At 47.4% G+C, this 13048-nt stretch overlaps 1 protein-coding gene across 1 annotated transcript in view; it reads right to left on the bottom strand.

Annotated features, from left to right (window-relative positions):
- The window catches only part of SLC5A9 (solute carrier family 5 member 9), a 30409-nt gene extending 17763 nt beyond the window's left edge, over positions 1-12646 (bottom strand). The window contains exons 1-9 of the mRNA XM_007946712.2: positions 12548-12646; positions 9983-10054; positions 6464-6568; positions 5966-6130; positions 4458-4563; positions 3485-3565; positions 2974-3179; positions 2640-2775; positions 2046-2153 (exon numbers count right to left, since the gene is read on the bottom strand). Coding sequence (XP_007944903.2) covers positions 2046-2153; positions 2640-2775; positions 2974-3179; positions 3485-3565; positions 4458-4563; positions 5966-6130; positions 6464-6568; positions 9983-9997 — 922 coding nt within the window. The 5' untranslated portion in view covers positions 9998-10054; positions 12548-12646. The remainder of the gene's footprint in view (positions 1-2045; positions 2154-2639; positions 2776-2973; positions 3180-3484; positions 3566-4457; positions 4564-5965; positions 6131-6463; positions 6569-9982; positions 10055-12547) is intronic.
- Positions 12647-13048: the final 402 nt, after the last annotated feature.

Here is a 13048-nt window from a genome sequence, read left to right as displayed (position 1 = left end):
TTGACTGTGTGGATCATAATAAATTATGGATAACACCAAGAAGAACAGGAATTCCAGAACACTTAATTGTGCTCATCAGGAACCTGTACATAGGCTGTTGTTCAAACAGAACAAGGGGACACTACATGGTTTAAAACAAGGAAGGGAGTGTGTCAGGGTTGTATCCTTTCACTGTACTTATTCAAATTGTATGCTGAACAAATAATCTGAGAAGATGGACTATGTGAAGAAGAACGTGGCATCAGGACTGGAGGAAGACTCATTAACAACCTGCAATATGCACATAACACAACTTTGCTTGCTGAAAGCGAGGATGACTTGAAGCACTTACTGATGAAGCTTAGAGACTACAGTCTGCAATATGGATTACATGTCAACATAAAGAAAATGAAAATCCTTACAACTGGACCAATAAGCAACATCACAATAAATGGAGAAAAGATTGAAGCTGTTAAAGATTTCATATTACTTGGTTCCACAATCAACACCAATGGAAACAGCAGTCAAGACATCAGATGACATATTGCACTGGGCAAATCTGCTGCAAAAGACCTCTTTCAAGTGCTGAAGAGCAAAGATGTCTTCTTGAAGAGTAAGGTGTGCCTGACACAAGCCACGATATTTTCAGTTGCCTCATATGCATGTGAGAGCTGAACAATGAACAAGTAAGACCAAAGAAGAGTTCATGCCTTTGAATGGTGGTGTTGGCAAATAGTACTGAAAGTACCATGGACTGCCAAAAGAATGAACAAATCTGTCCTGGAAGAAGTGTAGCTGGAATGCTCGTTGGAAGCAAGAATGACCACATTTCATCTCACCTACCTTGGTCATGTTGTCAGAAGGGATTATTCCCTGGAGAAGAGTATCATGCTTGGTAAAGTGGAGAGTTGATGAAAAAGGTGAAGGCCCTCAATGAGATGGATTGACGTAGTGGCTGCAGCAGTGGGCTCAAGTATAGCAAGAATTGTGAGGCTGGCACAGGACTGGCAGTGTTTTGCTCTGTTGTATGTAGGGTCACTATGAGTTGGGGATGACTCAAGGGCACCTAACAACAACAACAACAACAACAACAACATCACTACTGCAAGGAGATCTGATGGCATAGTTAGTAAAGCATTTGGCTGCTAACCAGAAATTGGTGGTTTGAACTCACCAGCCACTCTGCAGGAGAAAGATGAGGCAGTCTGCTTCTGTAAAGATTTATAGCCTCAGAAACCTTATGGGGCAGTTCAACTCTGCGCTACAGGGTTGCTATGGGTCAGAATTGACTTGATGGGAGTGAGTTTGGTTTGTTTTTTATCACTACTGCCACTAACTTGGTCCAAGCCACTATCACCACTCACCAGGATCTCCTCAATCATCTGTCTGCCTCCCCTAGAGCTTCTTCCACGTGGAATACTCCATGTAAGTGAACCTTCTAAAGTACAAATTTGATCATGTGGCCTAACATCCCCCACCCCCGACCCGTGATTCTCCATTGCCCTCAGAGTAAAGGCAGTACCTCTGAAGGAGGCTTCTAAATCTTCTAAAGGGAAGTTTTCTTCAGTCCCTCTTGCTTCTGAAGTCTACATGGAGCACTTTCATTTCAGACCTTTCATTTCAGACCTCAGATCCTCTCTCAACCTGGGCCTTTGCACATGCAGCTTCTCCTCCCTGGATTGACATTTTGTACTTCCCTCTGGCTTTGTCTGCCTAAGATATTCCTGGGGCTCAGCTCATGTGTTTTCTCCTCCAGGGAATCTTCCCTGACTTTCCCCTGATCAGGTGCCTCCTTAGGGCTGCCTTAGCCCTTAGTATGTTACCACATTGGTCACATGGTATTGTACCATTTGTGAGTCTGCATCTCCAGAACCTGAATGCAGAGAAAGCACCTTACAGATGCTTGTGAACAGTGGTGGTGGTGGTGTACGTGTCTGTGTGTTTCCACAATGTGGAGGTGAATATTTCCCTTCCCTGTTTCCACCCATTCTTAGTGTTCTAGGCAGTGGGGATTGGAGGAAGCTGAGAGGTGGGAGTGGAGACTGGGGTGGAAAATGGGGACTCACCAATGGGCATGAGAGCCATGACCAGTTTGGGGTAAGCGATGTTGGAGCATCCCACTCGGGCCCCACAGATCCTTTGGCAGATGTTAGGGTCCACACAGCCTACCTCATCTGCAGATGAAGTGAGGTAGTTAGAACTATATGATCTTGGGCCTGGCATATACCTTTCCTGGCTGGCCCAACATTTGCTTTCTGACACTATGAGAAAGTGTTCGTTGGTGACTCTGGTGGGGCAAGTGTCTAGTGAGTCAGGGGGCCAATGTGAATACTATGACTTGTGTCTGGTAAGTTTCTTGCCTGTTCTTCTATCCTGAAAAGTCTGACATGTTCCTTTCGGTTTTAGGACTTAGGCCTTTATAAAAGGCAACTATCCTTGGAAGTTGCCAAGAATGCCTTAATTGTAAAATAAGCAGGATTTTAAAAGAGCCTTCAGACACAAATTTCTTCTTTTGAAATACTTAAATGTTTGTTTTGCAAAACTTAAGAGAAAAAGTTTGTCAACCCCCCAGGCTAGTCCAGCATTCCCAAGGAGCCTTTGCTCTGGAATCCCCTTCAAAGCCTACATCCTAGTGCCCAAAGTGGGAGACCAGCCCTTACCTGGGTACAGGGCCCGGCTGATCATGCCAGGCATGACGATGAAGAACATGGGAAGGATCTTCAAGTAGCCCCCCAGCACAGAGCCACCCTTGGCATGGGACAGACTCTTGGCAGAGAGAGACCTCTGCACAATGACCTAAAATGGAAGGAGTAGAGGCCTGCCATTCAGGCCAGGGAGGGCTCAACTCAGCCAGAGTTGAGCCCTGACACAGGTCACAAACTGACCCTACATGAGTCCCAGAATGAGTCCCTACCCTCTGTGTGTCCGGATGCCTTGTTTTCTTATAGGAACCCACACATTTTGTGTGGGCTAGGTCAAGCCTGGGGGCATTACCTGGTCTGTGCACCAGCACCAGGTGGCCAGCACCGTGAGCCCAAAAATGAGGCCTGGCCATGGGATGTCCCCGCTCACAGGGTCCCGGAGCATGTGGAAGGCATCAGATCGTGGGAGGTGACAAGTGGTGTTGGGGACTGTGACGTTAGGGATAGCCTGCATGTAGCGCTGCTCCAGGCCTGGGTACCAGCCCACCTTTTGAAAGCCTGTGAGGAAAGACCACAATGAATGAAACAGCCCAAGACTCAACTGAGCCTATTACTCAGTCTACCCAGCCCCTAGTCCCTTGAAAGACCCCTGGGCTTGGAACTGGTGTAGGACATGAGGAAAGGGAAGGAGATAGGGCTTGGACTTTGAGATCCCTGGTTTGATGTACAGAGAGTCTTGGTCTTAGGGAGCCCCAGCCTGGAGGAGGACATGACTCTGTGCTCCAGGAAGTTCTAGTCAAGCCCCGGGGGAGACAGCTAAAGACAGGTTAGAGAGATGGAGATGTATTAGGTTTCTTCCTTACCTAGAAACATGAGGACCAGGGCTCCTCCCACCATGATCACTGTCTGCAGAGCATCTGTGTAGATCACAGCTGTGAGGCCCCCTGAGGACCCAAGACAAGGTTCATGATCAGTCAATGCTAATAGAGGGTTCCTGTTTGGGTACCCACCCTGTGCTTGACCACACTGGAGAGACCAGAAGAGTGACACAGCCCTCTTATGAGGTGGACTCTGGCCCCCTGTCACCCCCAGCACCTATTGCCCCCTCTCAGCCCCGCCATAGTAGGATGAAGGGCTGGTCACAGTTAAAGGTTTCATCCTGGCAGGCCCTGTGGCTGTCGGGGCATAGCTCTTTTTGTTGTTTTTATCCCAAGTTCATTCCTTCACCTGTGCCATTAGCTCTACTAGGAATGATCACCCCTTTCTCCTCCTGACACCCATCCAAATACCCCAATCTTTTAGGACCGACTTTAACCATCAATAAGTCTGTCCTGAGCCTGTCTCTCAGGGCACCCAGCCCTGTGTGAAGAGTGCTAGAGGAGACAGGAGAAGCCTGTGGCTTTCCCCAGAGCACCTTACAGTTACTCTAGTCCAGTGACTAGTACCCTCACCTCCACCCCATTCCCTGTTGCAGTTGGTCTTTTTCAGTGCTCTCAGTGCCTCTCTTTTCCTGACTCTCTTTGTCTGCCCCTCTTTCTTCCTATTTCTGCCCTAACAGTCTCCCTTTGTCTCTGTGACATCATGCCTTTCAGTCTTCCTCTGTTCCTCTCTTATTCTACACCTCCATCACCAAGTCTTTTTCTCTGTTTCTTCTGTTTTTCATCCTCTCAAGATCAGTTTTCCCTGTCTCTCTGCCCCATTCTCTGTATTTCTTCATCTTTCAAGCTTTCTCTCTGTGCCTCTGCCATTTAGTAAGCTTCACTCTCTAACTCCCTCTGGTTCTCTATCACTGTTCCTTGGTGCCTGCATCTCAATGTGACCTTCCTTTGGCCCTACCTGCAATGGTGTAGACAGCTGTCACTACCAGCAGGATCACCGTGGAAAGATAAAGATTCCAACCCAAGGCCATCTGGATGAAGAGTGCTCCAGAGAAGATGTCAGTCTGCAGAGAACCAGGACCCAGGAGTCCAGGTTACTCTAGGACATTGATGTGGCAACCATGGATATGCCACCTGCTTGCTCAGCTCTCCCAGTACCCTCACTCAGCCGTCACCACACAATAAAAGTGAGCCTCAAGTGCCATGCTAAGGAGTATGGGTTTGATGTTGCTGCCATTCAGGAACCATAGAGACTTTAAAGCAGATGCATACTGTATACAGATTCAAAATAGAGAATAATATATCAGTACTAATATATGTAAGTACTCATAGGATAAACTATGGACTACGAAGAGTGGTGAAGAAATGCAGTGAAAGACTGAGTAAGTGAAGGAGGGAGTTGAGATTGGAGAAAACATTTGGGAGGTGAGAGTAGGACCCACAGCATTCCTAACTGTTCCCCAACAGAGCTATGCCCCCCACTCAGCTGCCAGATGGACTGACAATGGACATAATGAGGCAGGAGCCCTGGTCCATATAACCACAAGTTCTGGATAATGTTTGAATTTATTAGAAGACTTGGGGGCACATCCTTGGCTTAAGCTGACTTTGAGTTGTTCTCAAGCGTTGGTGGAATAAGAGACTTTACCACCTCAAAGTTTTACAACCCTAGAGTTAGTAACTGAATAACTCACTTACATTGAGTGTATGTCATTCCATGGTTGTTTATGAACTCATGACAGGATCTACAACATGATAGAGTGGAAAGAGATTTGGGTGCGTTAGGAGGCCTGAACTTCAGTTCTATTTCTGGAGCTAGCCCTCTGTGTAAACTTGGGTAAGTTGTCTGACCTGTGTAAGTTTGTTTCCCAAATTTAGGTCAAAAAAGAATAAGAAAAATAAAGACCTTTCTGATTTGAACATTTTAGGCAAGTAATATATGATTGCTGAAGAAAGGCTCAAGTGAAAGATAAAGATAAATTAATGAAGAATGAACTCTAGATTGTGAGTTCTTGGGAAGTAGGGTTTTATCATTCATCTCTGATTCCTCTGCTTTTGAAGTGGAATGTATCTTGCATATATGTGGATGCATAGGAGCTCTGGTGGCATAGTGCCTAAGGCACTTGACTGCTAACCAGAAGGCTGGCGGTTCAAACCCACCAGGTGCTCTTCAGAAGGAAGGTTGGGCAATCTATTTCTGTAGTGATGCCGCCTCAAAAACCCAAGTAGGGATCGCTATGAGTTGGGTCCGACTCGATGGCACATAACAACAACAAAAGTGTGTGAAGGAGTGAAATCATCCATCCATCTATCCATCCATCCATCTTCATCCATCCTTTCATCCTTGCTTCCATCCTGTCTATGACTGTCAGCTCCCTCTCAGTGACAAATCCATGATAGTGTCCTCAGTTGTTTCTTAATTAGCATTTTGAGAGATGACATGGCCACATTGAAATGAGTACCCACCGATATCTTGGTGAAGATGTAGAGGATGAGAGACAGAACAGACATGTACACCTGGATCCTCTGGCCCCCGAATCTCTTCTTCAGGTACTGTGGCATTGTGACCACACCGGCTGCTATGTACACAGGGATGAAGATCCAGCCAAGGGCCAGGAGAAGCCAGGTTGCCTGGGAGAGTAGGGAGAGGAAGGTATCCAGGTCCCAAATGCAAATGGAAGGTACTTCCCTCTCAGAGACAGTGCTGTGGCTGTGGGATAGCCCTAAGCAGAGAGGTAAAGAACCGGACCTAATCTCAGTCCTCCTGCTAATAGTTGTGTGACCACTGATGAGTCCCTCTCTCTTCTCCATACATTGCCTCCTTATCTGTTATATGGATTCTTAATTCACTATTCAGCTTCCCCAAGCACCTCTGAGTTTCCTCCTAGTGCTAAAGGGATGAGGGTAGATGGGGTGGGTTCAAGGCCACTTATCCCTGATCAGCCTCCAGGCCAGCTTCCTTACGTTCCACTCGAAGCCACCCACAGCAAGGCCTCCAGCAGCCCCTGTCCCAGCCAGGCCGATGAATAAGCCACTCCCCACATTGCTGGACATCAGAGAAGCTCCAATCTGCAAGGTACAAGTGGAGTCTAAGGTCAGTGGTCAGGAGCAATCTAAATCAAGCTGGAATCAGGACCATAGGCTTCAGGAGCTGGGAAGGAGGCAGAGAGAGCAGAGTCTCGACTCAGGAAATCTGAGGTCAGAGCAGAGAGTGGAAAAGAGGAACAATGGGGAGGAGAGAAGAAACTGGCATTTACTGGGTACCTGCTGTGTGCCAGCCACTCTGCTGGGCACTTTATACGTAGCCATGCATTTAATCTTCTCACATGCCTGGAGAGATCAAAACTAATTGTCCTGATTTGCAGAGGAAGGAACTAACGTTCAGAACAATGAAGTCTCCCACCCCAGGGAAAGAAGGGAAGTTATGTGCAGCAGGGTCCTTGTAGGGAAAAGATAAGTTTAAAGTCCTCAACTGGGGTCATGGCTCTAAAGACCTCCAAGGAGAAAGAAGCTGAAAGGGCTGGGGGAAGCCCCATGAGAAGGATGGAGAGAAGGCCCTCCTGCTATCCTAGTTCCTGTAGACTTCAAGACAAGGCCAGAGCTGAGGGAGGACCCAAGGGCTGAGCACAGGCCAGACCAGCCGCTGAGTTAATGTTTTCTCTCCAGGAGAGCAGCCTCTGGGTAGGTGAAGCCCAACCACTCTGAAGCATAGGAGGAAATGGCAATGCTAAAGGCTTGAAAGCAATCACAGCAGTTACTACTCACACAACATTGCCAAGTACTGGTCAGTGTTATAAATACTTAACATATATTGACTGATGTAGTCCTCACGAGAACCCTGTAAGAGGAATGCAATTATTATCCTCGTTTTACTGATGAGGGAACTGAGACACAGAAAAGTTAAGTAACCTGCTCAGTTTGGTCCTGTAACTGCACAAGATAGCTTCTCAAATAAATACACATAAAAACTGAGAACAATGCTAGCACATAATGAGTGCTCAGTCAGTGCTATCTCTCATTGTTAGATGGGATCCTCCATTGATAGGGGAATGGGAGCACAGGGCATTGATTCTAGGGGTTGGGAGGAGGCCTACAGGAGACCTTGGGGACAGGATTGAAGTGAATTGTGTCAAGGACACCTTTAGGGGCACAGGTGAAGAGCTAGCTATACTCTAGTATTGTATCCTGTGTCATCCTCATAAAATCACTTCCTTTCTCAAAGAGTCAGGTTCCTCACCTATCAAATATCGATCTGCTCCCAACTTCCTGCTCTTCTAGAGGTGCTGGGAAATAGAAAGTGAGAAGACAGAAAGTACTGAGAAATTCAGGGATGAGGTAAGGGAGCAGTGTGAAGGCACAGAGATACCAACTGGCCAGAGATTGCTGAGGAGGCCTTTGAGCTATCACCACCATGCTCCCTGCTCCTGCTCCACTTTCTTACTCTCTCAGATGATCCTTGGGATGCTGGCAGGGTCAGGCTGGACCAGCTAGCCAGAGGAGCGAGGACCCAGCCTCCTGCCTCAGAGGAGGAAGTTCTCTCCTAGGCTGTTCTTCCAGGCACCTTCTCTCCTACCCAACCCAGAACTCCCAGCTCATAACTCAAGGAAACATTTCACAAGGGGAGTTTAAAGGAATGGGTGGCCAAGTAGGGAAGGGTGCAAAGGTATTGGACCATCATGCAGATAAACACACAGACACACAAATTACAGCAGTGTAAATGGGACCAAGAGTTCTCTACTCAGAACTGATTCTGGTCTGACCCAAGACTGAACCCTGATCTCAGGTTCAGAAGACACAGCTTACAGCCCTGTCCACCAGCATCCCTCTTTCCCACAGGTGCACATCTCCTTGCCTCTGTGCTATTTGTTTTTTGGGCACAGCCAGGAACTCTGGGAGAGTCAGCCAGAGCACCTGCCTCGTGGTTAGGTTTTCCCTCTACCCACAGTGAAACATAGCTCTGCTCTGTGCATTCGTCTCAGGCCTCTTTTCATTCCCCCAATGTACAGATATGCTCTGTCCTGCTTCTTTTCCCTCCTGATGACTCAGTTCTAGGGTTGTGATTTGGGGTTCAGCTGTGCAGAACAGCTCCCAAAGGTTTTTGTTTTTCTTCTTTTGATGAGCGTGTCTGACAATACTAACCCTATGAACTGCCTGGAGTCCTGGCGTTAGAACTTGCTGAATGGCATAAGAGGTCCTTGCCCCTAAGTCTTTTTGCCCCGACACCCAAACCTTCCAGAAAGCTCTGTAGGCCTCCTGGCTTTTTCCTATTCTTTAACGCATCTATTACCAGTGGTGGGCAGGAAAGTTGGTAAGAACTGAGAAAAGAGTGGGAAGAAGTGGGAGATGGCTATTGGTGTATGTGTGTGTGTGTGTGTGTACATGTTGTTGTTGTTGTTATGTGCCATCGAGTCAGACCCAACTCATAGTGACCCCTCCTTGGGTTTCCAAGGCAATATCACTATGGAAGTAGATTGCCCAACCTTTCTTCCAAGGAGTGGCTGGTAGGTTTGAACCGCCAGCCTTCTAGTTAGCAGTCAAATGCCTTAGGCACTATGCTACCAGGGCTCCTGTGTATGTACATATGTGTCATGTATGTGAGTTTGCATGTCTGCATATAGCTTTAACTACCATTAAAAACAAGAATCCATGGTCATCGAGTCAATCTTGACTTGTAGCAACCCTGTTGGTCAGAGTAAAACAGCTTCATAGGGTTTCCAAGGCTATAAATCTTCACACATGCAGACTACCTCATCTTTCTCCCACAGAGAAGCTGGTGAGTTTGAACTACTGACCTTTTAGTTAGCAGCCAAATACCTTACTGACAATTCCTCAACTAGTTTCCCAGGTGAGGCTTACCTCACCTCAGCCTGTTTCAGGAAGCATAGGTTAGTTGTGAAGACTGAAAGAAACATTTGAGATGACAGATGGGAGAAAGTGGGGTTCACAAATGTCTTGGGAATCAATTCCTTAAGATTTTTGGGGATTTTACCTCCATGATTTCTCTCATTTAACTTTTCTTCAAAATTGTTATATATCACCCTGCCAAGAAAGTCTAGCCCATCTTCCCCCAGGCCCCACTGTCTGAGAATCAAAGGCTTCCTCTAAGCACTCACAAGGCCTTGTGCTTCCCTCTTGCTCATTGATCATGTTGCTTCTGAATCAGTGTGCTCAACTCAGCTGTAAGCTTCCTTAGGACAAGGACAATCTAGATTCATCTCTGTAGGCCCAGTGCCCAGCATAGGGCCTATACTCAGGAGATACCCACTGAATGCTTGCTCAAGGTGTGTGTTGAAAAGATCACTCAGGTTGCAGGGTGGATTGGGGATGGAGAGAAGGAGTCCAGAGTCAGGAAATCCAGTAGAGAGCTGGATTTGTCTTAGTCTAGCCAAGAGATGAGATAAAGACTGTGAATGGTGAGGATTGAGGAGAACAGAGATGGGACCCTCCACACTAAGAGAAGTGGAGGGAGGAAGGTCAACTCACTGGCCACCAGCTCATGGACCTCCCTGCCAGGAAGTAGCCTCCAATGGTCCCTCGGCTTGCACGAAATGATGACTGGAAAGGAAAGGGAGAGATGAGAATTTCTCGAGCTTCTCCCCAACCTCTGTCCTCCACACAGATCCTTGATCCCTCAGTAGAGGCAGCAAAGGGGCCACAGTGGGGCAAGATCTGGAGCCAAACAGATCTGGCCAACTGTGTAGGTTTCACCATTTTAAAGCTGTGTGTCTTTGGGAGAACCAGTACTTGTCTCTGAACTTCAGCTCTCATCTTCCAGGGCTGGTGTGAAGAGCAAAGGGGGTTAAGGGTATAGAAAGACCTCCTGCATGACAAAGTGCTGTGCAAGGTTATTCTGCTTGTTCGCTCTTGTACACTTAGCCTTCTTTTCTTCCAAAATCTGCTTTCAGAAGATGATTTGATGTCTCAATCTCAGGGGTAGAATAGCTTACAGGGGATTCTCCTCTCCTCTGCTCTCCCCTTTCTCCTCCTCCAGGGGGACACAGAGGGCTACATTCCTGGCTGTGAAACTTTAGGGACCTGGCAGAGTGAAAGGCCCTATTTTAAGGCTTCTGTTGCCCCAGCTTAAGACCAGAACATGTCACTTATCCCCATTCAGGACACTGGAGTGCACCCCTGTCTTGCAGCAGCAGGTGGTCAGTTATGGGCCTATTTGGAGAATTGGTTTACAAGAGTATTGAATGAAAGGAAAATGGGGAAAGAGTTTCTCTGGGGCACAGGAGCAATAAGGAGGGAAGGACAAACATAAAAACAGTTATTAAGATGCTTAAGCCAGCAGGTCTCTGATTGAACCTGGGGATGGGAGAAATACTTGAAACAGTGGAAGGAAAAGGAGAATTTTTTCAAAACACTTCTCATCCCTAAGGGAAAAGAATTAATTTGTCACTGTTGTTAGGTGCCCTCAAGTCGGTTCCAACTCATAGCAACCCTATGTACAACAGAATAAAACACTGACTAGGAGAGTGGCCAAGACTTTAGTTACTAGAGAGTGAGAAGTCTGTGTAGGACCTGGTGCTTGTTAAGTTTTTATTCAAACTTCTAGTGTCACCTCTGATTCTCTGGGAGACCAAAAAAACAAAAACCAAACCAAACCAAGACAAGCCAAGCCTACTTCCATCGAGTTGATTCTGACTCATGTTGTTGTTGTTGTTGTTGTGTGCCGTTGAGTCAGACCTGACTCATAGCAACCCCTCCTTGGGTTTCCGAGGCAGTATCACTACGAAAGTAGATTGCTCAACCTTCCTTCTTTGGAGTGGCTGGTGGGTTTGAACCACCAGCCTTTTGGTTAGCAGTCAAGTGCCTTAGGCACTACACTACAAGAGCTCCCATTCTGACGCACAGTTACCCTTTTTAGGAAAGAGTAGAATTGCCCCATAGGGTTTCCAAGCCTGTAAATCTTTACATAAGTGCACTGCCTCGTCCTTCTCCTGTGGAGCAGCTGGTGGGTTCTAATCACCAATTTTTCTGGTTACCAACCAAATGCTTTAACCACTGCACCACCAGAGCTCCTTGAAAAGCAGAAATGATCCCATGGAAATTGAGGTCCAAAGAGGGGCAGCTTGTCCAAAGTCACAGAGGAGCTGGTGTTTTTCACAGTTGGCTACCTTCAAGGACCAATGATCATCTCTGCCTGTTTCTTCCTCTCACCAGCCCCGGAGGCAGGTATTACTCACCCCACTCTACAGATGAGGAAATTGAGACCCAGAGAGGGTCCCTGACTTTGCCACAGCCTCATAAGTGACCAGCTGGGACTTGAATTGCCATCTGCCTCACAGTGGAGGCTAAAGGTGCTGAATGCTATGGTGATGATAGCAGCAATTTATTGCCTGCCAACTGTGTGCTGGGCACCGTGCCAGGTACATACATGCATCATGTCAACGAATGGTCACAACAGTTCTACAACACCCCTACTATTTTCATTGTTCAGGTGAGAGAACACTGAGGCTCAGAGAGGTTTAGTATATTCCTACGGCCACGCAGTTGTGAGCTACCTGCCCTCTTCCCACTGCTTCAAGGCTCCTGTGAACAATGGAGAAAAGAAAGACCTTGGAGTTTGCCTGGCTTCCTTCCCTATGAACATATTAGCCTCAATTCTTTTAGAAAGCAAGGCTCTTCATCTGAGAAACTAACAAGTCAAGGTTTGTTCTAGGGAGGTTGTCAAGTATTGGCAGGGTTGGGAATCTTGGGAAGGGGAAGAGGACTCAGGACCGGCTAGGGATGGTTGGAGAGTCAAAGATAGACAGTGCATAGAGACAGGAAGTCAGGAGACTGGGTCTCCAGGCCTGGCCCTGCCTCCAGCTTGTTGTGTGATGTCAGGAAAGTCACTTCCTCTCTCTGGGCCTCAGTCTGCCCTTCTATAAAAGAAGAGATTTGGAGGGGATGATTCCTGAAGGATCTTCCATCTCAGACCCCCTGTGGTTTTGTGATCTGCCTTCCTGTTCCACTGAACCTAGCTCCCAGTTCCACAATTGAGCCAGGGAAGACAGCCTGCCTCTGCCTCCCCTACCACACCCCAATTCCAGCTGTACTCACCCAAATGCCCACAATGATGACAAAGACAAAGTAGATGACCACGACTGTGATGTCATAGGCATGCAGGCTGACCCCAGAGTCCAGTGCTGAGTGCGGCCCTGTCTCAGCCCTGTCTCTGGGCCGCGAAGTGTCAGGCTCCATTGCTGTCAGTCCCATGCTCATCTGTTAATATCAGTCACCACCAGGCTGGACTTTGAGGTGCTCCTGGATTCATTCCTTTCCTTTAATGATTAAACAATGCCAAACGCTGTTAGTCGCCAGGAAAGCTCTGAGTCCCACTGGCATATAAAGTTTTGGCCACTCCCCTTCCCCTAAGTGCCACCCTTGCCCTTTACAAGACTAACCTTCCCCCCAGCTACCATGTCACCACATATGCAGATGTACACACACGTATACACACACACACATATGCATGCACAAACACCCTCACCTCCTCCCTCCCTCCAAGGAGCAGAAGGATCAGGAGGGAAAAAGCAGAGTTGCAGAAATCTATACCAGGAA

This window comes from Orycteropus afer, unplaced genomic scaffold (assembly GCF_000298275.1).
Source record: "Orycteropus afer afer isolate SDZICR_OR568_19922 unplaced genomic scaffold, OryAfe1.0 scaffold00169, whole genome shotgun sequence".
NCBI classification, from domain to species: domain Eukaryota; kingdom Metazoa; phylum Chordata; class Mammalia; order Tubulidentata; family Orycteropodidae; genus Orycteropus; species Orycteropus afer.
Note: the sequence above shows the minus strand (reverse complement) of the source record. Positions and strands in the feature narration are given on the sequence as shown.